We start from the raw sequence: 25,303 nt of genomic DNA, 5'->3' as shown, positions 1-25,303 counted from the left end.
GAATGAAAGATGTTCGCTGATTTGTGTGTAGACAAATTTGTGAGGTCAAACGAGGCAAGCAGAGTGTGGAAGTCTGCAGCCTGAGATGTTTCTAGATTGATGTTAAAGTCTCCAAGAAAAGTACTACCAAAGGAGTATCATCCTCTGAGGAAAGATGCTTCAAGAGATTCTAATCAACTAACTGATGTCACATATGGACTACTTTGATGATGTTTTTACTCCCTTTCTGGGCATGGACAGTATAGTGTGCAAACACTAAGATATGCTCTCGGACTAAATATAAAATATCTTAAACTGTGTTCCGAAGATGAACGGAGGTCTTACAGGTGTGGAACGACTTTAGGGTGAGTCATTAATGACATAAAATTCATTTTTGGGTGAACTAACCCTTTAAATTTGATTTCAGTTCCGCACATAAGGGAGAGGTCAAACAGTGGTCTTCACAAAGGTCTGTTTGAGGACTGGCTTTGAAATCAGTTCCTCAGTAGTCATTGAACATATTCAATGCCAAAGCAATGGAAAAGTACCCAGTTTAGCCCACATAGACAGCTGTCGTGCCCACTGTGTGAAGAGTTTTGAAGTACTGAGAAAAGTGTCCTAGTGATTTTATAAAAAAAAAATTAAAAAGCGGTAACAGGATAGGAATTTTGTGATCATACACTACACACACTTGTTGAAAATCACAGGTCAACTTAAAAAAACATTTGAGATGCAATATGTGTTGCACATGATGATAAGTGTTAGTGTTATTTTTATGATTTAGGGAGTTTTCAGGCCTCAGACATCAGCAGTGTTTCATAATCATCCGGAGGCCTTATCCTATGAGAAATTCCTTGCTCAATTCATGACATCACTTCTGTTTGCCATTTTAAGACAGAACAGAGACTGTTAGAGAAGAAACACAATTGTTTTATTTAATTGAAATTGAACAAAATGCATCCACTTCTGTTTTTGAAAGGATGTCTTATTGCGAATGTAAATGGTTTACATAAAAAAAAATAAAGACATGGTCAAAACATCTGCATGAACAAGGTTACTTACAGATAACAAAACACATTTAAATAAGCAAATTCAGTAAGCATGCTATGTTAGCACCTTCTGAAGAACCATCACCAATGATAATCTGAAGCTGTAGATTCCTCTCCAGTGTTTGTGTGTTAAAAAGCGAGTCACGGCTATACCCGAAACAGCTATTTCACCAGTAGACATCAAAGAAACACAATGTCAAAGAGAAAGCAGACATTGCTTTAAAAATAATCACATACACCTTTATTGTGAGAACAGCAGTCAAATGACCTAATGATAACATAACTGATATTTCTTAAGCAAACTACTGATGAGCAGAAGCAATTGCTTCCGTGACTGGTGAAAATACATACATCATGGGAACATAATGGTCAATGTCAAAGAGTCCCCACATTTCGATCCCATCCATATCAGTATAATGGACCAGACAATTTTCTAGCTGTTGGTCCCTGGGAAAGTTGTTTCATATGCCTAAAATGACTAAGCGAGCCATTCATGTTGGTCTCTGGGTAAATGAGTGCAGTTTTTGCTTTATTTTCTTTTACTCTCTCCCTTATTCATTGCTTTTTTCTTTCTTTATGTGGTCTATATCAACATTCAATTCAAAACACTCATTTCAGGTCTTCAGTTAAAGGTTCAGGCAACGATGCTTTGGTTTCTACACCAAGTTCATTTTTCAAACATCATTTCCTCTCTTACTCATACTCCGCTATCAGCACCATCATTCCAACCCCAAACAGCAGAGCTAGGATCTCCAGCAATGATTGCCAGAAACTAGACCGTCCAACCAGCAGCTCTGGGAGAACCGTGACGGTGGCGATATAAACAAAGCCTCCTGCGGTGAAAGGGAGGATCCAGGCTGTGGCCGCAGCACCCACCCCTTCAGCCAATAAGGAGCAGCAAGTTCCAGCTAAAGCACCAATGGCGGTGAGAAGCTGAAGACACATGGCCTGATGAAAACAAGAGTCAAGAATTAATGGTAAAGACAGTGATGTTTAATGAAGTCAACATGAAACTATTGTCGCAACCCATTTCACTTTTGCTATATTCTGTGAAGTGGCTTCATAAGCACAGTCTTCCTCTTTGTGTTCAAATGTTTCAGATCGAAACATGAACGGGAACAAGACATTTAAAACAGTGATAAGAAAGGGTAATGATGCACTTTGAAAAGCGAGTTGTCTCCTGTTCTCTGTTTTAGTGTTTATAATAAAGAGGCTAATCTAGCCACTGGGGATGTTTGGGCCTGTGCAGAGTTCAAATGGATCTGGAATGCGATAAAGGGAAGACTGGGTGAATCTTACATATGACCCACTCTGCAGCTCAGTGTAGGGTTGAGGAATATACTGACAGACACAAAAACTGGTAGAAATTTGAAAACCAGTAGAAATGTTGAATTATCGTGGTTATGCCCACGTGACTTAGCAGGTCTGCACTCTCACAAAAGTTTATCATGTGCATGTGCTTTAAGTCTTGCCAGTTTAAACGCTCAAGCTACTGACAATGCGTACACACACAAAACACATGTACAGGGAACTGCCTGTCAAACGAGTTCTTTTTCAGGTCTTATTGTGATAAAATGGTCAAATAAAGAGTAAAAAAAAGACTGCTGTTGACTGAATAACTTTTGTAACAAACTTAAATCAGTAAGAAGTGAATACATTTTAGTTGCCTGCAGGCATTTTTCTGACATGTCTCAGCCTCTGAGATGTCATGATTTTGCCTCGGTTTAGTCAGAAGAGAGACTACAGATTTGATATCCATATATCTTCTGAAAACAAATACATTTTAAATGTGTTTAAAAGTAAAACAGTTGATTGCCAGATTATCCTAAAGCTAGTAGATGCTGTACAGACTGCAACCAGCAAAACTTGAATTTTGATTTTGTGGGGTTTAAGACATTATTTTATGTTCATGTTTTTAATTTTATAAATGTATAATTGTATAGATATTAACTAAACATATAACTGGACGCTGAAAATCTTGACAATATGATAGTTCATCCAAAAATGAAAATTCTGTCATAATTTACCCTCATGTCATTTCAAATCTGTTTGACTTTCTTCTGTGGAACACAACATTTATTTTGAAGAATGTTTGTGAAGAACAGCTTTGTTGAGTTCCATTGTATGGAGGAAAAAAACAAAAAAAACACTGACATTTCTCAAAATATCTTCTTTTATGTTCTACAGGTTTGGACGGTGAGTAAATGAATGGATTTTGGGAAACTACCCCTTTAAATTACTTAAATTTGCCCAAAACCGTATATTGACAAATCAGCTCCATACCTTTTTTTTTGTGCAGCCTGATTGGACAAGAATCGCAAAGTCTCCAATCTCATGTGGTACTTCATGTAAGAGGATTGTGATGGTGGTAACAGCACCAACCGCTGGACCAACCAGGAATGACGCTCCAATCGCAAGACCATCCGTGAAATTGTGGGTGAAATCAGCAGCTAGGTTCAGATAACCAGACACTTTAATATCTGTAAATACAAAGACAGGTTGAGTTATTCTATCAGCAGGACAGCGGCATTGGCGGATGGAAAAAAAACAACTCAAATACTTGGGTTTCCATACCAGAACTCGTCTCTATTGTTTTCTCTGCAGGTTTCTTATCGGAGTGTTTTTTTTTCTCTTTTTCTCCCTTCTCTTTTTTCTTGTCATCCTCATTATCACTATCCTTTGCTTTTGGAGCAGCTGAAAACAAGAAAAGATGTTTATGTTTCCACCTTTCAACAATGTTCTCTCTAAATAAATACATAAAAATAAGAAAATCTTTTTATATATATATATATATATATATATATATATATATATATATATATATATATATATATATATATATATATATATATATATATATATATAAAGATTTTCTTTATATATATATATATATATATATATATATATTTCAGCACTAGCAGCATTGTGTTTAATGTGACATTTTTATGACGACAATTTTCTTGACCTGTGTGCCACTCCACTATGCAACTAGGAACAGCTGCTTCCTTATTAGCACTAATGGAATATTTTCCATCGTTGGTCTGGCATTTACCTCACTTGCACTTTTAAAATGCAAAAGAAAAATAAATTATTTATTTTTATGCTAGACCCTGAGTCTTAATTCAGTGTGCAGAAACAGAGCAATCTGTTTTTAAGGAATTGCATTCAAACAGAAACTCTGTAGATACAGCAGCCTAAAGAGACAAACACACATTGCCCCAGGTATGGTGCACTTGTTCATATTTCAGCAAGAGAATTTGTTTGGTCCATCACCCCTCTGCCATTCTTAATCATGGCAGTTCTCCGAAAGACATTTCATCAAAAATAGCCAGCATTTTTTCAGTCAACACTGATTAAAACAGTTGTTTTAGAGAAATGCTGCATTAAGAATTAAGAAGTTCAGTGCTTTTAAATGTATATTACAATACTCTTACCATGAGAGTGAGAATGTGAGTGTCCTCCCTTCAAAAGACGAACAAATTTCTCAACCACTAGAAACGCAACAATGCCACCCAGCACCCAAAGACCAACTGACATCATGTGACCATGGGCATCTCCTGTGACAGAAATTAAGCATTTGTTGACATTGCATAAAAAATAACATATTTTAATAAATAATATATTAATGCATTTATTTGACCAAATTAAAACCACTGTAAAAAAAAAAAAATGCAGAAAAACACTTTTTTCAATAACTGAACAATTACGCACCATGGGAGTGACCATGTGACTCCTCACTGCTGTGGGAGTGACCAAGTGAGTCCTCGCTGTCGTGTGATTGACCATGATGAGAATGAGGTTCTGTGTTGAGATGAAATGAAAAGGTAAAGGTCAGGCTGGTTAGCACGGGCCAGTTATTCAATAGTTTTTATAACTACACCATCTAGATGCAAAATAATCTATTCAACAGAAGTCATGACTTCTGATAATTTTTTTATTCTAGACCAGTGTTTCTCAACTGGTTGGTTGAGACCAAAAAAGAAGGTTGCAAGAACGTTTTGAGTGGGTCGTGGAGTGTGCAGCCAAAACAAAGCAAAAAGCAAAAGTCTACATAATTCACCCATCAGATTAAAAAAAGGATACAGAGAAAAGTACTGCACCATGGTACAAACGTATTACTTATGTTATCAAGAGAGAAACTCGTAATCTACAGTCCACATGGAAATAAACTTTTTTTAGAGGTCTTTAGAATCGCATTGAAAGACAACACTTCCCGATATTAAAAAAAAAAGGCTCTAAAATCAGTCAGGGCTGAGCATCTTCGTAAACTTAGAAAAAATAACCAAAACAACCCAAGGTTCTTGTTAAGGACAGTGGCTAGATTAAAAAAAATAAACATACATCACCTAAACTAAATATTCCATTACAGTTTAGTAGTAATGACTTTATGAATTTCTTCACTGAGAAAATTGAATGCATCAGGAATACAATTTTAAATGTAAAACTTTTGTGATTGAGCCTTAATTATCGCCCCTCAAGAAAAATTTCAGAGCTTTACTAGACTTTACTAGACTACAGGACAAGCCACTTATCATTGCATCTAAACCAACATGTTTATTAGATCCAACAAACAAAACTACTGAAAGAGTTGTTACATGTTGCAGAAGAGCCTCTTCTCAGTATTATGAACTCGTCTTCATCTCTAGGTCATATCTAGGCCAAGACCGTTCAAGCTGGCAGTTATTAAACCTCTCATTAAGAAAACACAATTAGATCCAAATGAATTGTCAAATTGCAGACCCATGTCAAATCTCCCATTTATGTCTAAAATACTAGTAGAAAAATGAAATATCTAAGACAAATTTAGTCTGGATTCAGGCCCTATAACATCACAGAAACTTTGATCATTAAAATCACAAATGACTGACTTCTAGCTTCTTCGTCCGATATATATTCTTTGCAAGATAATGTCAGTAAATTATGGAGTGCCTCAAGGCTATTTATGCTGCCACCTGGTAATATTATAAGAAAACTTGGAATTTTTCTAATGAAAATATTACCTATAAAACCAGAGCAGATCTGATGTGTCTCCAAGCAAAACACAGCCTTGTTTTGTATCTTAATAAATCTGTTTTGAGCAAATCAATTTGGTAAACCAATGATTTAATGGCCCATTCATAAAGAGAGCCACTTTAGATGGCTCACTTTTCGACTTGAAGGCAAGGCCAGTTTATTTACATAGCACATTTCATGCACAATGGCAATTCAGCTCCAGCAGAGTGAGCTATTTCCGCATGTTTTCAACCTGCACATGGGTGGTGGGATCGCACTCCCAGCTCAGCTCACAGCTGCAGGCATTCATGTAAATGGATCGGCCGGCGGAGCAAAGTGAGTGTTTCAACTTCTCAAATTATTTCCTATTAAAAGTTAAGCTTCCAAAAGGTTGAACTGAAAACATGCCAGACTGAACACGCGCTGTAAAAGATCTCAGCTCTCATCACGACAGCTCATTCAACTCAGTCATGACGGTGAATGTAATCTGACTCCTGCAGCTTTTGTGACGTGACACTCCCTCAGCGGCTAAATCACATTAATTGTAGTGTCTGTTCTCTAACTGAACTGATTTTATGAAAATGAACACGGTGGGAAAGTGATCCAGTGATTCAGTAGTGGTGGCTTTGGGAGTCATAGGGCAGCGAAGCATTCTGGGAATTGTTGTCTTTCATCTCCATGAGACAAAATACATTTTCTGTCTTTTCTCAGTCTAGAAAGCACCAGATTCAAAAATAATTAATGACCCAGTTTAAATACAGATTCATCTTCACAGTGCTGAAGTATTCCTTTAAACCTCTCCTCAAAATACACCAATATGCCAATATATTTATATACTGCAGTATTGCTACAGAACTAAGAGGTTATTGTCAAAACAGTAATAATGCATATTATGTGCAGAATGTGGTTTAACAGATCAGTTTATGTGACAGGATGTTATAGTTACATGATTGCGCAAATTGCACTCCCTCACCCAGCGCATGAGGAATAAGATGAAGGAATGCATCTCCAAGCAAACCACCAGATGCAAAACTCAAGAGCACTTTGAGTAGTTTCTGGTGCTGGTCCGTGTTTGACTGCACTGGAATGAGGAACAGGATGAGGAAGGGTGCAGCACTGATGAGCAGAGTGGCTCCAATTGCCTAAAAACAGTCAAAAGAAAAAGATTAGTGTCTAAAAGCCATGATTGGTTGCTAGGCCACAGACCCCTGAATGTCACAAGGTTATTGCAGAAGCAGGTCTGCAGACTGCAAGATAATACAGAAAAAATGTCTTTGAAAAACAAAGCATATTAATGCCAATATATATATATATATATTGGCATTAATATGCTATATATATACGTGTTAAGGCAGTGTATTGAGGAAAGTTAGTACAAGTTTACCATAATATTTTTGAATGAAAACGATTGATAATCCTCGCCTTACAGCTTGTATTAACTGTATGGTAAAAGACCGTGAATATGATAGAACATCTGTACTGTGTATACTAAGAGTATTTTAATATTCAGTATAGGGTAATATTGGAAGCAGATTGTCTTCAATTTTAAATGGTCCCACCATTAATGAGCCATCTAAAATAGCCTGTTATAAAATAGCTGATATATGCAAACATTACAACGACAAGATGTGCATCAATATAACAATATTGTTATATATATATATATAACACATATATATATGTGAATAATGCAATATGTTTGGAGACAGTGTATCAATATTATATTCAAGATTCATGGCCGGGGGTGCGCCAGCTGGGTGGGCCATGACAGCTAGCCCAGCCTGTCAGTTCCATGAAAACAATTTTCTTAACATTTATCAATTCTTCAATAACTATTTTACATGTGAATTGTTTTCTCATGCATTAGAACTCTATCCTAATATTACAAGGCTGCCAACTCTCAGGATTAAGCCACATTTTCTAACAAAGTGAAAAAACAGCAGATCAAAGATGAGACCAACAATGCGGTGACATACAAAAAGTAAAGTATTAGCTTTCAAATTTTTTTCTTTTTATGAAATACAAACAATAAATGTGGTTTTGGTTAAAGTGGCACACAAAATGATCATCTCTTCCCATTTACTACTAGTTACAGCACCAAATAAATGAATGACATCAGAAGAATGTTGAAAGTACAGTACAACTGTATGATGTCTCATTTAATCTCTCAGTGTTTTGACAGCTGAAAGGTATATCATTAAATGATTGACAAAACTCATAAATGCACCACACAAGCGGTTTACAGCAGTGTGAGCAAATATGATTGTGCACAAATAAAGACAGCAAGAAGTATTCTCAAAACGTGTTGAATTATGCGCACGATTTGTGACTTTACAGGTGACAAAGCTTGCATGTAAAATGTAAGCCTGCAGATCACACTGCTGTAAATGACTTATGTGCTTGCGCCATTATGTCCATCATTTAATGCCACAGAATTACATATACATGCATAAAGCAAAGAGGATACCTGTGGAATCATGCACGGCATCAGCCTTACAAGGTAAGATTTGTAAATGTTTTTAGTCTCAGGGTTTTTCCTACATTGAACATTTTTAGTCGCCCGCAAAACAAATTTTTGTCCTGCCAAAGACTGGTCTGTATTTAGGTAAACTGCGTAAGAGACTGGCACAGGCTAGAACAAAATTGTTGAATAAAGTTGCTATTTTTGATGACATTTTGCGCGCAAAAACACTCTCGTCACGTGGACTATTTTAATTGTTTTTTTTAATAAAGTGTTAATTATATTGCTTCTATGAAGGGGTCAGAAAGATCTCAGATTTCAACAAAAATATATCATATCTTATTTTAAACTAAACAGATTGACATATTGTGCCAACTGTTTCACAATAACCCTAGTGGCATCTTATGAATCTATTACTTATCCATCAGCATGTTTTACCTGCATCCAAAGCTCCATCATGTTCCGTCTCCCTGTTTCCACATCTCTTTTCAATCGCTCAGTTCCATGATCATGCGTGTGTCCATGATCATGGTCGTGTGCATGCCCGTGGTCGTGTGCATGCCCGTGGTCGTGTGCATGCCCGTGGTCGTGTGCGTGTCCATGTGCGTGTGCGTGCCCGTGTTCGTGGTCATGTGCATGCCCGTGGTCGTGTGCGTGTGCTTGTGCGTGCCCGTGTTCGTGGTCGTGTGCGTGTCCGTGGTCGTGTGCGTGCCCGTGGTCGTGGTGCTCTTCTTTGGCATTGGGCAGGTTAGCTTCAGCACTCCATTTGCTTGCCCCATGATGCAACTTCGCCCCACCATGCGAGTGACCGTGGCAACCACCGTCACCATGGGCGTGTCCGTGATGATGGTGGGAGTGAGCGCGTGTCTGCTGGGATATTAAGATCCCAACACTGAACAGCAATAGAGATTTGCTGAAGGTCCACATTCTTCCTGAAAAGAAAAGAAAAACACACTGTTATTGAACTCACACAGAGAGATTCTGAATCATCAGTGCTAAAAATATGAGTTAATTCAGTATCTGGTTAGTTTATTTACATATGTTAGTAGGGCTCCAGGCTGCGTTTAAAATGGTTGAAATTTGCGAGTGATATCTTTGCTGAGATTGCCATTGACGACCATTCTGTGAAGAGTAGTCCATTACATCTTTTGTTGTGTTGACGTTAGGGGTGGGCGATATAGCCTCAAAATTATATCATGATATTTCAAGAATATTTGCGATAACGATATTTATGACGATATAGAAAAAAATATGTAGAACAAAGTTGTATTGAAGTTGTATTGGTTATTGCAGCTGGTAGGCAGCAGCATTTATAAGTGCAAACAAAATGAAGGGCATTTTTCCTTTCCAATGAACTACTGTCATTGATGACAGAATATTTCATTCAAAGTGTAAATCTATTGTCATAAGGTTGCAGCAGCAGCTTTATAGTCACGGGTCAAATGAAAGCAAATTAGCCTTGGTACAAGTTATTAGCGTTTTCATTGGAAATCTTAAAGGGTTAGTTCAGCGATTAGCATATGAAATTAGCAAATTAAAAAAATTAAATTTATGTCATTAAAGGGTTACTTCAGCGATTAGCATATGGCTTTCTATCAGTAGAAACCCTGGAGTATAGTCGAATGATCGATTTTCAATTGTAGTGTCTGTTCTCTCACTGAACTGATTTTGTGAAAAAGAACACGGTGGGGAAAGTGATCCAGTGATTCAGTAGCGGTGGCTTTGGGAGTGGCCTCACAGGGCAGCGAAGCATTCTGGGAATTGTTGTCTTTCATCCCCATGAGACAAAAATAAATGTTCTGTCTTTTTGAGCACCAAATTCAAAAAATAATTTCACATTTCTACTACATTAATGACCCAGTTTAAAGGGTTACTTCAGCGATTAGCATATGGCTTTGTATCAGTAGAAACCCTGGAGTATATTCAAATGATTGTTCTTTCCCCCCTCATATCCCCCTGAGACAACAGATTTATGCATTTTATTTCTGGAAAAATTCCTCCTATGATGCAAATTGACGATTTTTGCATCATAGGAGGAATGTTTGCCCAAAGGCTAAAGACTACAGCCAGCAGAGGGAGCCATTTTCGCATGTTTTGAATCTGCGCATGGGGGATGGGAGATTACACTCAGCTCGCAGGGAGAGCTCAGCTTGCAACTACAGGCACTCATTTAAACGGAGCTATGGTGAGCAATGTAAGTCTTCTAACTTCTCAAATTAATTTCTATGAAAGTAAAGCTTGCAAAGGCATGAACTGAAACGCGTGCCAGACTCTACTCGCTTTGTGAATGTATGCCGCGAGTGTAGTCGCGATTACCTCAGCTCTCATCAGCTCATTTTTTTCACTCCTGCAGTTAGTGCTCAGTGCTGTGATACTCGCGTGGTGACTCACTCATTATATTGAACAGACACGTTCAGTTTTTAATTGTAGTGTCTTCTCTAACTCAGTCACTGTAATCAAGTTGGTGGCTTTGGGAATGGCCTCACAGGGCAGCGAAGCATTCTGGGAATTGTAGTCTTTCATCCCCATGAGACAAAAATACATTTTTTGTCTTTTCTCAGGCTAGAAGGCACCAAATTAAAAAATAATTTCACATTTCTACTACATTGATGACCCAGTTTAAATACAGATTCATTTTCCCAGTGCTGAAGTACCCCTTTAAATACAGATTCATCGTCCCAGCGCTGACGTTCATCTTCGGAACACAGTTTAAGATATTTTATATTTAGTCCGAGAGCTTTTCTGTTCCTTCATGAAAGTGAACACACACTATACTGTCCATGTCCAGAAAGGTAATAAAAGCATCATCAAAGCAGTCCATATGTGACATCAGTTAGTTAGTTAGAATCTCTTGAAGCATTGAATATACATTTTGGTCCAAAAATAACAAAACTACGACTTTATTGACAGCATTGTCTTCTCTTCCGTGTTTGTTTTCAGTCCTCAAATAAAAATTCAAACTGTTATAAATCAGCGTATTGATTCATGATTTGGATCACGTGTCAAACTGCCAAACTGCTGAAATCACGTGACATTGGTTTGGTGATCCAAACACAAAGCACAAAGTGGTGAGGAAGCTCCTTTTATAGCCACACTCATATCACCCTTCACCTATTGCCAATTCCCCTTCTAATTATGGACTGGTTCACACTCGAAATGTTCTGTAATCTTTTCATCTTTTATTTTGTCTCCGTCCCAACTTTTTTTGGAGTGTGTTGCAGCAGCCATCAAAATACATTTTTTTAAATTGTATTTGTATTTATTTGGGCAGTGGTAATGGCTCTGCAGTGAATAGCCTCTCAATGAATGTCTGATCACAAATAATGTGAAAAACATTAATATTAAAAACATCACAAAGTCTAATTTAAATATAAGCTCTCTGAAATGAAAGAAAGAGCATCCTCAGTTTGAAACTGTTATATTATTGACAAAAAAGATTTGGCAACCACTATTGCGTTTTTTAATTTGCGCTCTGGAGAACGTGAAATGGTCCTATTTACAGTGCATTTCTGCAGCGGTGAGAAATGTAGCCAATCACAGGCATGTTTGTTGATCTCTCGAACACAATGTCCAATCAGTGGTGATTAAGTTAGAATCAAGTTACTGCTCAAAGCAGCAGTTTTTGTTCAGTGCTGAGTTCCTCATTCGTGCGAATCCACTTACTAACTAAGAAAAACCCATTTCAAAGTAGGAAGGCATTATGGTCCAAATCTAATATTAGCTTCACTTCCTGTCTCCTGAGAGACCTTCATCTGATTGATTTTTAAAGGCTGCATAAAAGTATGCATCCTTTGCTGTATCCTTTTACTGTCCTTTATGATGTCATTTCTAGCAAGAAGTTACTAATGTAGTCATCAAATATTTGTTTAGTTTTCACCAAAGCTCGCTCTATTTTGCTGTACATCATTAACTGTTACACTGCCAAATAAGTCTGTCCGGAAATCAGTTTTGTGAGGTGCCTTCATTCACAAACGCTGCCTTACAAGTCATTGTCGGATGAGGCAACAAGTCGGCTGCCTAAGTTTATGGACGCAGCTGTACACTTGTTAATGAGATGCATTGTGGGATTGAACAAGTGCTCTCAATAACATCCTTTATGGTTTCGGACACTACTACTATGGCTGTCCCTTCAAATAATGCCATTTTTAAGGATATAATGAGCTATTCGGACACAGCCCTGGTTTAGACGTGTCAGATGTCGGATATGCATCTGATTTAAAACCAGATTTGGAAGAATAGATGCAAAAAAATCAGATATCCTGCAGATTTTGTGTTTATATGTGCACAACAAATTCTGATCTGTGTCAGATGTGAGTAAAACAAAAAATCTTATTTTTTGTTGTTGTGCTAGTGTAAACGCAGCCTTACTTCCGGGTTTTGACGTCATCCTGCACCACTCTACAATTTACAGTAAATGTGACATCAGAATAACATCCTGGTGCAAAGCTCACCTGACAGGAAGATCACACACATTTAAACATTTCAAGAGGTCCGTGGTTACTAAATAATTGTTATTTAAGAGCAATTCAAATAAATATTTTCAGACAAAATCATATCGAAGGAAACATGACTATGACTTACTAAAAGTGGTTCATTTAAAATAGTTGGAACCATGGATTATCAATCTACAGAAACTTAACCAAACCAAACAATCTTAAAATAAATGTTCTGAGTATAATAAAAAAAAATAGTTTCACAGTAGCCACACTAAAGATAATAACAAAAAGCATATATTGATGATGCAACGGCCCCGTTCGTTTAAAACAGAACTAGATAAATCAAGATCCAGGCCTCGTCACTATGAGCCTATGTACGTTATTTAAAATAGATTAACAAGTATCTGGAGTATCAACAAACAACTAATAAAGTTACCTATAGAGTAAACAGACCAGTGATCAGTACTGTAAACACGATCAAGTCTCACAAAGTGCAATGATCATTGTGTAAATACCTGCTGTTGATGAAAACGCCTTGTACTGCACACTGTATCACAATCAGTAGTCTAAAATAGCTGTGCACGCGCCTAGTAATGTTAAAGTTTGCAAAAAACCCAGCTATAGCTTATTTTGCACTGTCGGTGGAGTAGAGCCCATAAGATGCTGCTGCTCACACTCTCAAACCGACGTGGCATATAATCAACGCGCTAAAGTACCGCGAGATTTTTGGAGTCGTGTATCCAAAAAGAAAACAACAATGAAATAACGCGATATTACGGTCACGCGTCAAGCCCAAGCCGGATGCGAATGGTGTACGCTAAATACTCAAATACATAGCCTACTGCATCGTTGTAAAAACGATTTATTAGTAGCCTATTATTATACAGTTTTGTATTATGCAGTTTTATTTTAAAGGTATCTTTCCTTAGATAAAGACGATTATATTAAATCACTGCAATATTGTGCGGCAAATGTTGTTCACCGCTCCCTGCTTCCCTGGCATTTATGAGACCTAAATGTATTATTCCACCAGGCGGAGCGCGGGGACTTTTAGCTGCATGACATCAGATTTAAATTGTAGGGCCATTGATTTTGATTCTATAAACGAGAGCCTTAAAATTAACAGGCTTCATATTCCCGAGAATTGTTCAAGAAATTAGGAGGAAATATAATTTTAGCTAATTTACCGTTTACCGTCTCCCAATTAAATTATCCATTTTTTACCAACAGGTCTTGTTAGGCTACTGGAAGAATTTGTATAGTCATATCTTCACACCACACAACACACCATTATGGAACAATATACTGTACAGTTAGTTAGGAACAAATCTCTGTAGCGTCTGGATGGAGAAAGGTAGCCTATTTGGTCAGTGTCCCCTTTTAACTGATAGCCTAGTAAAGGTAGGCTATCATATGAAAATTTCTGTGATAAACATAATTTAGCCTAATCTGCAACCGGACCAAATTCGAATCTATTAATAAAGCCATCCCAACTCTGTTATTTGTTTAATTAAAGAAATTCTCTCATATAATCTCCATGGCCCCGCATCTCCCACCACTCTCACTTGATGGTTATGATTTTAAAGGAAATAAAACTTCAAACAAAATTATTAGAAATAAATTTAATAGCATTTCTTATCCTATATAGTTGCTTATAGAAACTCAATTTAAAAAAGTTTCTCAAAGGGTAGAACTAAATATTTAACATTTCCTCTACCCCCCAAAATGAAATAAATTGATTTTAAATTTTGAAATGGGATATATCCATCCAGTGAATACTTGCGACTTAGATTTGGTTTTGACTCAAATAAATGTGTATTTTGTGATGACATTGAAACCATGGATCATCTTTTTTTTCATATAGGCTATGTAGAGGCTTTATAGTCTGATATTTATGACTGGCTTTTCCCAAAGGTAACCTACCTCATCTTGAATACTTCACTGTGAAGGACATTATTTTTGGACTTGTAATGGACAATAACAAAGATAACTCCCTTATTAACAACAACCTCATGCTGGGGAAATTTATACACAAATGCTAGTTCTTAAAGGTGAAACCAAGATTGTATTCATTTCATAATGAGTTTAACTCTTATACAAAAGCCTCAAATGTATGAAACAGAAAAATGCAATCAGTCTTTTTTTTCATGATAGAAAAATATAATCTTCAAACAAAACCCTAGTCCCTTTAAATGTATTTTGTTTGTTTTTGTTGTTTCTTTTATTATTATGATTTTTCTACTATACTTTCAAGCACTTGATCTGTTTTTTGTAACACAAAAAAATTGTGATGTTAGGCTATTACCATGCTGTTTGTATATGAATATTTGTTCAGCATTAAAAAAATAAAAAATAAAGTACATATCATATGCATGTGAAAATCCGCGTATGATGAGGAAATGTGTAACCAATGGATGATACAAGTAACTCTAAAGATTGTATTAAAGGGATGTGTTCAATGAATCAAGTAATGAGAGCCACCTGCCATGCTAGTCGTTGGATAGCAACATATAGTGGGGCAAATTGAATTTTTGACTAGATTTCGAAGGGACAAGAATCCCAAGAGTGAGAAAGGGCGACAAAAGGACTAATATAGGTGAAGATGCCATTTTTATCTCCAAATTAACAAACTATGGGACGTTCGTAAAGCAGCTCACGCTGAAAATAACAGCAACATTTTGTCACATTTAGTTTCAAACAATTTTTTTAAAAACTTTTTGACGGTCACTTTTTGCCACATTTACAACAATATTTGTCAACTTAGAGATATTTTAAATAGTTAAATCTAAATATTAAATGTTACACCTAAATGTTAAATGTTAAATCGACATCTAAATGTTAAATATAAATATTACATCTTAAAATAAAACTTTTATTTTGGCACTTCTGGTTATCTGCATTTGAATTTGCATATTAGTTAAATATTTAGTTTCACCCGAAATATGTATTCAACATTTTGATTTAGATTTAACATTTAGATTTAGATTTAACATTTAGATTTAACATTTACCATTTAGGTGTAACATTTAGATTTAACATTTACCATTTAGGTGTAACATTTAATATTTAGATTTAACTATTTAAAATATCTCTAAGTTGACAAATATTGTTGTAAATGTGCTAAAAAGTGACCATCAACAATTCATACAAGTTTTTTAAATATTGTTTGAAGCTAAATGTGACAAAATGTTGCTGTTATTTTTAGCGTGAGCCACTTTACAAACGGCGCCCCATAAGAAACAACATGAAGACATTAGCCTATATTTTAAACATTTGTTTGATGGCATCTTTTTTTTAATGAAAGGCATCACTGACCACCAATCTCGCTACTGATGTCTCTATTATTATTATTTTTTTTATCTCTCAATTTTAGCCATTAATTAGGCCTATAGGCAGGCATTCAGCATTACAGTACTATTGCAAGCATTATATATATTTATATTTTATTAGGCTTTAATAAAACAACTTTTAATTTAAGGGAACAATCTTCACATAAACCAATTATAATAAATGCATGTGTGTGGTGTGCGTCCCATTTTCTGAGTGAGCTTTATATTAAAAACTTGATTTCTTGTTGTTTCTTGATTCCTCGATTTTAATGCACTAGTACTACTATACTACTATAACTACCGGTATCATAATAATTATTCCTTAGTTTGTAAAAAAAAATAAAAAAATAAAATAAAAATCCTATTGTACTGCCAAGTAAGACATACATCCTGCTAAATCTGATGCATCCATCACATTAAATCACAGAATGCTGCAATTCCTTGCTGTAGGAAGAAGATGGAAGTGCAAGACAGCTTGTATGTGGGCGCAAATGGGTTAAATTATCACGTGACTAACCTCTGCACACAACGCACGCCGCAATGGAGTCTGGGTAAAAGCATTTGTTTAAGCATTTTGCGGGTGTTTTCAGCTTATGTGGAGTCACAATGAATCAGATCAATGTATTTAGCTTAGCAACATCAAGGATAAACTCTCATGAATTTTAGTTATGTTTCTTTGCATAGAGTTTCTACATTACAAATCAGTGTAGGTCAGGAGGATACTGCATGCTCATGTTAGATGTGTGTCAGCAAGCTTAGTAGATTTTGGAGCAGAGTCAGTGAGTACTGCCATGTGTCCATGGGAGCATAGTCTACGCTATACCTCTCATAGTCAAATGCTACTCTAGACTTTGTAATATGTGACAGACGCGTCCATAACACTTGTCTAATCAATCATCCTGGTCTCCAGCCTGCTTTTTTTCCAGAAATATCTTCTTCTTCAAGTTCAGACCTCCTCTCCTCTGACCCCAGACCCATAGACGGGAGACACCATTGTCCACATGCTAATCAGAGTGCAAATTGAAAATCACTCGATTCGATTACAGCCATCTGCATATTGAGCATCTGCCCCTCAAATGTGGCCAGCCATCCCTTCCCCACCCTTCTGCACAGCCCCAAATGACCCTACAACCGCCCTCGACCTGCTCACCCCTTTTCCCCCCCTTTCTTCTCAAACCCCTCACAATCAGTGAACCGCCGGTGAGATGGAACACCAAAGTTCAAGGTAATCAAAGCCCTTTTCTCTCTCTGTGTGTGTGTGTGTGTCTGTGTGTGTGTGTGCTCATAATCACATGGACCACTTTTCGTTGTTGTTATTGTTGTTCTCACCGGGTGTTTGTTTGGCCTGGCTACCAATGTGATACCAACAACCAAATCCAAAGAATGTTCTTTTTATTTTAGCACCTCTAACTCTTTTGTCAGTGTTTGATTTTTGTGGTAGTATGCAGTGTCATGGTTAAAGCAACACTTAATAGATTGTGTACATTAAAGCAAGAGGCTCAAACTATTCAAAGACAAAGGGATTCTTTGATGCTTTTTATGACTTTAAGAGCTTATAAAGTCATAGCTTATAAAACTCTATGCCGGTAATTCAGGCAATGCAGATGATTGCCTGGGGGCCCCCACAGGGATAAATTGTTTTAGTATATTTAATGCAGAATAAAGATTATAGATATTAGAGGGTAGAATCAGGAGGCAGTGCAGAGTAAGGAGTCAGTGCAGAATCTGGCGGGAGGGTAGAATCAGGAGGCAGCAAAGAATCAGGAGTCAGTGCAGTCAGGAGTCAGCGCAGAATCCGGCAGGAGGGTAGAATCAGGAGGCCTTCGATCCCCCCCACCACTCTGCTTTTCGGGTATCCCTACGAAGGAATTAGAGACATATGGCTTAAGACGATTAAAATGTACAGCTCATTCAGATCCTTTTTCCAGTGGAGCTATTCAATACAAAACATCCGTCATTCGCTCCATAACAACAAACGGCCCCACAAAATGCCTTTGTAATTTTGGACATAGCCCCTACTTATGTGCCATATTATTTACCTACACCAATTCTCCTTCTGTGTAAGGCTGATGAGAAACCCTTAAATCAAAACATTGTTTCTGCCGTCCTGATGCTTTTAATTGTTGTATCTTCACAGCTTCTGCTATAGTAGACAGGCTTTCAGCTACTTTCACCACATAATCATTTACGGAATCAAAACGTTCCATCTCCCTCACTCCCAAGACAATGTCAACAGACAGAACTATTTCTCGTACAAAAAGAACCCTATATGGTGAAAACTTTGTAGTAGCATGCGTTCTGCTCCTATAGGCGATCATAACATAGGGCAGGAGTGTGTCCCAATTCAGTTGGTTACTATCTATAAACAAAGACAGCATAGAAAGCAAGGTTCGATTAAAATGTTCGATCATTCCATTAGATTGCGGATGATACGTTGTCGTTCTTGTTTCATGCATCGGCAACAGACGACATAATTCCATAATTAATGTTGACTCAAAATTGCGACCTTGATCGTACTAAATACTGCGTGGGACCCCAAATCTACACACCCACTCCTGCACAAAAACCTTAGCTAGAGATACTGCCTCTTGATTTGGGAGGGCGAACACTTCTGTCCAATTCGAAAAGTAATCCCCAATAACCAGGATATACTTATTCTTCTCTTTAGGCAGAAGCCCCAAAATGTCTACCGCTACCTGTTCAAAGGGCCAAGAAACATAAGAAACCAGTAAGGCGGCACGAAAATTTTGACCTGAGGACTTACGAGAAGCACGTACAGTCTCTGCACTAAATAAAACCGATATTTTACCTTTGCCTGTAATTTTTGCACCCCTAGATAGCCACCTGTTGCTGAATTATGCAACATTTCCAATACATCTGGGACCATTACCGTTGGAAGGATCACCTGAATTTTTAAAGCCGCATCAATATTCAAGGGTGGTTTACACACCATAGTCTGCGCCTCTACAAGCCCCTCATCTCCCCGCGACCACAACTGAACCACCAGCCGTAAAACATCATCTGTCGTCTGTACCCCTACCAACTCATCCTCAACCTTGACTTCTTCAGAAGGAGCCAATCTCTGCACAGCGCAGAGAGAAGCACCACCATCCAAACGTGGATCTAAAGCATCTTTTTGCTTAACACCAAACGATGGCAATCGTGAAAGCGCAACCACCTTTGAGAGCTGTGGTCCGTACACAATACAAACTCTTTCCCGAGCAAATATTGTTTGAAGTATTTATTAAATACGACCAAACTAAGTAACTCTTTTTTTTTTTTTGTATTGGCATACTTGCGTTCCTGTTTCGTTAAAGAAAAACTAACCCGATTCCATTCCGTGGTCTCGCATGGTTCAAAACATTTCCCTACAGCATTTTTCAATAAAACATAACTGTGCTTGGCCTAATGGATGGCCACTATAAATATCTTGAGCGCGCCCTGATAATAAAAGTGCCATAAACTTTAATTTCCTTCCATCATTCCAATTATTCAGCACAGCTGCCATCTCAAACTGCTCCTTCCAATCAGATCATTCCCAGCCCGTACCAGTAAAGGTCTCCGGCATAAATACCGGACGTGCAATAGACATGTTTGAAGATGCAGCTGTGGCTACTGAAGAAGATACAATAGTTGCTGGTGTAGATGGAGCAGCCACTGACCCATCCCGGTGCGCATCTCTACCCTCCATCATCCAGCTGCTTTATTATTAGGGATTAATTCCACTGCTGCCAGCAGTGTAACAACCAGATAGAATGGAGGAGCAGTGAACACTATCGATCAATCAGTCAATCAACTTTATTTATATAGCGCTTTTACAATGACAATTGTTTCAAAGCAGCTTCACAGTGTTGAACAGGACAATACTGCAACAAAATTTGATTTGGCTGTATAGTCCTCATATAGCATCATATAGTAACAATGTTGTGAGATCAGTATTATAGTTTATAGAATTAAATAAGATATACTTAATTAATTTTATTTGTATATTTAGGTGAATAACTTGGATCATAATTTTAGTGTCTCCAACTGAGCAAGCCAAGCCAAAGGTGACAATAAAATAAAACAATAAGACTATGCAGTTCATGGCCGCTTTAAAGGGGGGGGGGGGGGGGGGAGCTTTTTACATACTGAGCTTTTGACACTGTTAAAGACTTGGATTCCCATGCAGTGCAGATCCACTCGTCCATGCAACACTTCTGTCGTGCCGCGCTCCACTTTATTCCTATGAGTGACGTCAAGAGACTTCAACGCGCCTGTATAGCATTCCGGGAAGGCAGCGCTGCATTTGAACCGATTTGAATGCACAAATGACGGAAAGCGTCACAACATCACGCTTTAGTCGTGTCGCAAAAGTGGATCTCCACGGTCACTTCTATCACAGGACTTCACGAAATCAACAATGTTACCAAAGAAGTGTGTCTTGACGGAGCGGTCCCAGCGATAAAGGTTCACGGTCGTGCTTTGGAAACAGGCGATGAGTAAAACTGCTTCAAATATCTATACTGTTGGCTATCGTCGCATAAGTAAACATCAGTAAACAACACGATCGTGTATAGTTAATTTATCAATGGAGCATGCAATCTATGGTGTGTGTTTAAATACATTTGTTTAGCTGACCAATATAAGTGTCAGTTTGTTTATCGTAAAACCACCTAAACATAAAGCTAAGGGGCGTTTTCACAAAGCGTGCTTCTTCAAATGCACTAACGGTTTCTCTATTGTTGTTCTACGTATAACGTTGTTTTGCTTGCTACTGCTAATGTTTATACAATAGTCGCATTATATGTTCGCATACAATAGTCCATACACCAAATCATGTCATCATATATCACAAGTAAACCCACACAAATGTTGACGGGCCACTAAATACAGTACATACCACCAGGGCCGGCGCGTGCCTATAGGCGAACTAGGCAGCCGCCTAGGGCGGCCGCTCAGCCAGGGCGGCAAGAGAGAGAGTGTGTAAGCGAGAGAGAGAGAATTTTAAAAAAAAATGTATTTGTTAGTTTTACATTAGGTAGGTTACAATTATCGCACTTATATCAACAACATTTTTTCCCACTCCATTAGTATAAATTTAAAAATAAAAATTCCCGCCCGGCCGCGCCCCCACCTCACTTAGAGCGGCATCGATTGTATGCGTGCAAAATACGCTCGACTGTGCCATCCGTTCCGCGGAAGAGCGCTTTCCGCTGCTTCGAGACCATGGGCGCGTATTTGGATTTTTGTATGACATCGCATCTCTCAAAGAAGAGAATAGCCTACAATAGTTCTTCAGGATTGCTTAAGACTGGAAAAGGCATAAATAGTTTGAAGAGCTGACTGCTTTGGGTAGATGCCTGGTTGCTGGATCTAAACCACTGGATGCGCTTAAATTCATCTGTGAAAAAGGGATGGAATAAATTTTTCTGAGCCCGATCTCACGAAAATGCGTTGCAATCTCGTGGAATGTATACGCCAAAATGAGTTTTGGCATGCATATGGTACGTGGTTTTTCGCGTGCTATGATACGCACTTTATGGCGTATTATACATATGAACCGTATTATTAGGGTTATGGAATATTATACATACGTATAAAGTGCGTATCATATGCACGCAAAAAAGATTTTACACTCTTACTATTTATACGCATGACCATGAGATTCCAAATGGAAATTGAGGAGATTCCCCCCTTCTATATGTAAAGTGCTTTCGGTGTCTAGAAAAGCGCTATATAAATGTAATGAATTATTATAAATTATTAATGAATTAAATGTTTGTATAGCATTGAGAGTGCTTCTCACTCTCCCCGTCACTGTGAGCTCAGTTTCTCAAAGCTTAAACTGATTAAAAATCATCTCCGACGTACAACGACACAAGACAGACTCAATGGACTAGCAACAATTGCAATTGAGCACGAACTTGCTGAAAAAGTTAAACTCGAGGACGCAATCAAAGCCGTTTGCCGCTGCGAAAGCCCGAGGAGCACGCTTCTGAAATGTAGGCTATTATGTGAATGTGTTTGTGTGTATCAGTCAAGAAAAAAATCGAAACCTCCAATGAGCTAAAAAGTTGTGTGCATATGTTTAGTTTTATTCTGTACACTGTCTATTATAAAACAGAAATGATATGCAGCTGTAGCACTGAATACTTTTTTCACGTTGCAGAATGAATAATAAAATCTGAAAGCATGCCTGCACGTTTTTATTTTAGTGTAATTTTTTAGATAAAGAACATATTAATTTGTATGTACATGCATCTTAAGGATACCTAATTGTGAGTGTGAGGTGGGGGGCGGCACGATCGTGCTCTGCCTAGAGCGGCATTTGAGCTAGCGCCGGCCCTGCATACCACAGAGACGGACGTCCTGATGTTGTTGCTTCTCCTGTTCAATTTATTTCAGCCTCCGGATCTGATTCTGGATCATATATGTATTATTTGAATTTGATTGATAGCCATGGTTTATTAGAGTAACGTTTTCTTCTCCCCGCTTGAGGACGTCACCGATTTGTGCGTGCTCATCATTCTTTAGCTCTGCCCACACGATACATCTCCAGCCGCTCCGTTTTTTTCCGGAAAGACTCGGTACTGCTTGTATTTCTTTTATAAGTATAATAAAATTAAAGACTTTTCGGAGATGTGAAGGATGCAGTACTACTCTATAGGTATTCAAGATTGACATGAGATTGACTGAAACTGAGTGCTTCACTCCCCTTTAAAGAGTAAGTTCTCCCCAAAATGAAAATTCTGTATTAATTGACTATTAATTATTCACTCTCATGTCATTCCAAGCCCATAGGACTTTTGTTTATCTTCAGAACACAAATTACGATCTTTTATTAATGACATCAGACAGCTTTCTGCCCTCCATTGACAGCCAATGCAACTACCACTTTCAAGCCCAAGAAAGCCAATAAAGACATCATAAAAGTAAATAAATGTGGCTTCAGTGAATTAACAATTTTGTGAAGCGATGTGAGTGCAATGAATACTGCCGGACAATCTTCATTTGTGTTTTCCGAAGGTGATATAAGGTCGTATACAGGTTTGGAATTACATGAGGGTGAGTAACTAATTAATTAATGAATTTTAATTTGGGGGGGAACTAACCCTTTAACAATAAAACTAACTCAGAACCCAGAAGATAACCCATAACTGTTAACAAACTGAAAACTTAGAGGAGAAACATACACAGGTGAAGCGGGAACTGAGTCATGGTAACAAACAAGTTGATAATGACTGATGGTGTGTTCAAGTCCTCCTGGGATGTTCGTATTCTTGAGGTGAGAAGTCCCGTTTACGACATCATGTGCATTCAAGTCTCTTTGGTCGGAGCAAGATGGCGGTGTACCTTCTTTTAATGAATTTCATGAAAATACAGCAAGGTTTGTTAATTCTGCTTATAGAAAATTAAGGACAAAGAATGCACATCAGGTGAGTTTTAATCTTTTACGTTTTTTAAATATTCTTTTATTAATCTTATGTTATTAATTAAATAATCTGTCACTGTAAATGGTATTGTTAAATATTAAGCTAGTTGTTATATTTCAACGCCAGCTTACTTTGTTGTAAATGACAAAGCCTGACAGCATCACTGCTATAAATACCCGTTATATTCAACTACAGATGTTGCATCCATTGATTCCGCCATGTTTCTCACTGACACGCCCCCAACTCATACAGATCGGGGCTTAAAGAAAATCCTGAACTTCCTACTGGTATCTACGATTTTGTGGTGGCATTCATGTGCGTTCACAACATGAAAATATACAACATGACTTGAACGTACTATAATCACTGAGACAAATAAGAACACAGGCAAACAGGAACAGACATAGGGTATTTTTCAAACGGAAGGCTACATCCTACAAAGGCTGCAAATCTCGGCTGCCATGTCATCAAAAGTCGCTGAAGGCTATCACAATTTGAAAGTTTCCTTTGTTTCATGGATGCATCCTTTGCAGAACGCAGCACTGTTCACACTGCTAAGAGTAAAGCGCTTCTGCAGAATAAAACCGGAAACCGAGGGTAACGCAGATTTGACGCAATTGACAGGCAACTGCAATTTTCTTACAATTTACAAATAGTTACAAATAGAAACATTTGGGATATTGTAAGTACTCAACTGAACAAAATATACTGGCCTAGTGGTTTTTGGATATTTTACTGCAAAAATACTACATAGTGAACCTTTAACAAAAACTTCTTAAATGGGTCATATAAAGCAATTTTTGTACAAGTTAATATGATTCTTTAGTGTCTAAATGACTATTGGATAATGCTGGGAAAGCGTGCCCGTCTCGGGAGATGGTACGCTGCGGAGCCACGGCCTACGGAAGGCATGGTGGCGGAATACACATAGGGACTAACCTGACAGGGTAGTGCAACATATGGCAGTCTCTGGGGTGGTTCCAACCTGATTCTAGGGGGGAAAGAAAACGCTCAGAGGCGACAAAGGTGACTCTGTCAAGGGAAAGACACGGTCTAACTGGTAGAGTAGCTGGTACCATGGACGAATACACATATGTGGTTGCTGTGAGCGAACCGCTACATACGGAACCCAGCCTACATCCCATTCCACAAGCATAAGGGTGCAGGCCTAGCGTCAGACGGTCCGCAACGTCTGACACTGTAGGGGTGATGAAAGAGCTCATCACAGGGTTAGCCATTTCTGGGGAACACAACTGGAGAAGATAGACGCACGTATCCGGCCCAGAGAGTGGGAGTGGCGCTTGCAAGCCGACACTTAGAATGGGCACTTAACGCTACTGTCCACTGGAGGCGAGGATGCGGGAAGATACCGGCTCTACACGGACGCTATAGAATCTAGTGAACGTGTTAGGTGTCGCCCAGCCCACAGCTCTACATATGTCTGTCAGCGAGGCGCCTTGAGCCAGCGCCCAGGAGGAAGCCACACTCCTTGTGGAGGGTGCTCTCACCCTGAACGGGCAAGGCACGCCTTGGGACTGGTAAGCCAAGACCATAGCATCCACTATCCAGTGGGCTAATAGGCTAGTGACAAATGGTCAAAAAGTGCTTTAGTTTTTGAGATACCCCTACCGGAGGTAGAACC

At 38.2% G+C, this 25,303-nt stretch overlaps 1 protein-coding gene across 1 annotated transcript; it reads right to left on the bottom strand.

The window, feature by feature from the left end:
• Positions 1–888: 888 nt before the first annotated feature.
• Positions 889–13,649, bottom strand: slc39a7 (solute carrier family 39 member 7). The gene is made up of 8 exons (XM_067425869.1): positions 13,433–13,649; positions 8,920–9,413; positions 6,994–7,162; positions 4,740–4,829; positions 4,463–4,585; positions 3,603–3,722; positions 3,312–3,508; positions 889–1,976 (listed from the first exon to the last, which is right to left on the bottom strand). Exons 2-8 carry the CDS (start codon positions 9,406–9,408, stop codon positions 1,722–1,724), a joined length of 1,443 nt encoding a protein of 480 aa, XP_067281970.1. The 5' UTR covers positions 9,409–9,413; positions 13,433–13,649; the 3' UTR covers positions 889–1,721.
• Between the last annotated feature and the right edge of the window lie 11,654 nt (positions 13,650–25,303).

This window comes from Pseudorasbora parva, chromosome 19, assembly GCF_024679245.1.
Source record: "Pseudorasbora parva isolate DD20220531a chromosome 19, ASM2467924v1, whole genome shotgun sequence".
NCBI classification, from domain to species: domain Eukaryota; kingdom Metazoa; phylum Chordata; class Actinopteri; order Cypriniformes; family Gobionidae; genus Pseudorasbora; species Pseudorasbora parva.
Note: the sequence above shows the minus strand (reverse complement) of the source record. Positions and strands in the feature narration are given on the sequence as shown.

Excerpts from the sequence above, each read along its gene's own strand:
- slc39a7 (XM_067425869.1), bottom strand. The coding sequence starts at position 9,408 with ATGTGGACCTTCAGCAAATCTCTATTGCTGTTCAGTGTTGGGATCTTA. Across the intron at positions 4,586-4,739 it reads GTCACATGGTCACTCCCATG|GAGATGCCCATGGTCACATG; the intron begins GTGCGTAATTGT and ends TTTCTGTCACAG. Across the intron at positions 3,723-4,462 it reads CTCACATTCTCACTCTCATG|CTGCTCCAAAAGCAAAGGAT; the intron begins GTAAGAGTATTG and ends TCTTGTTTTCAG.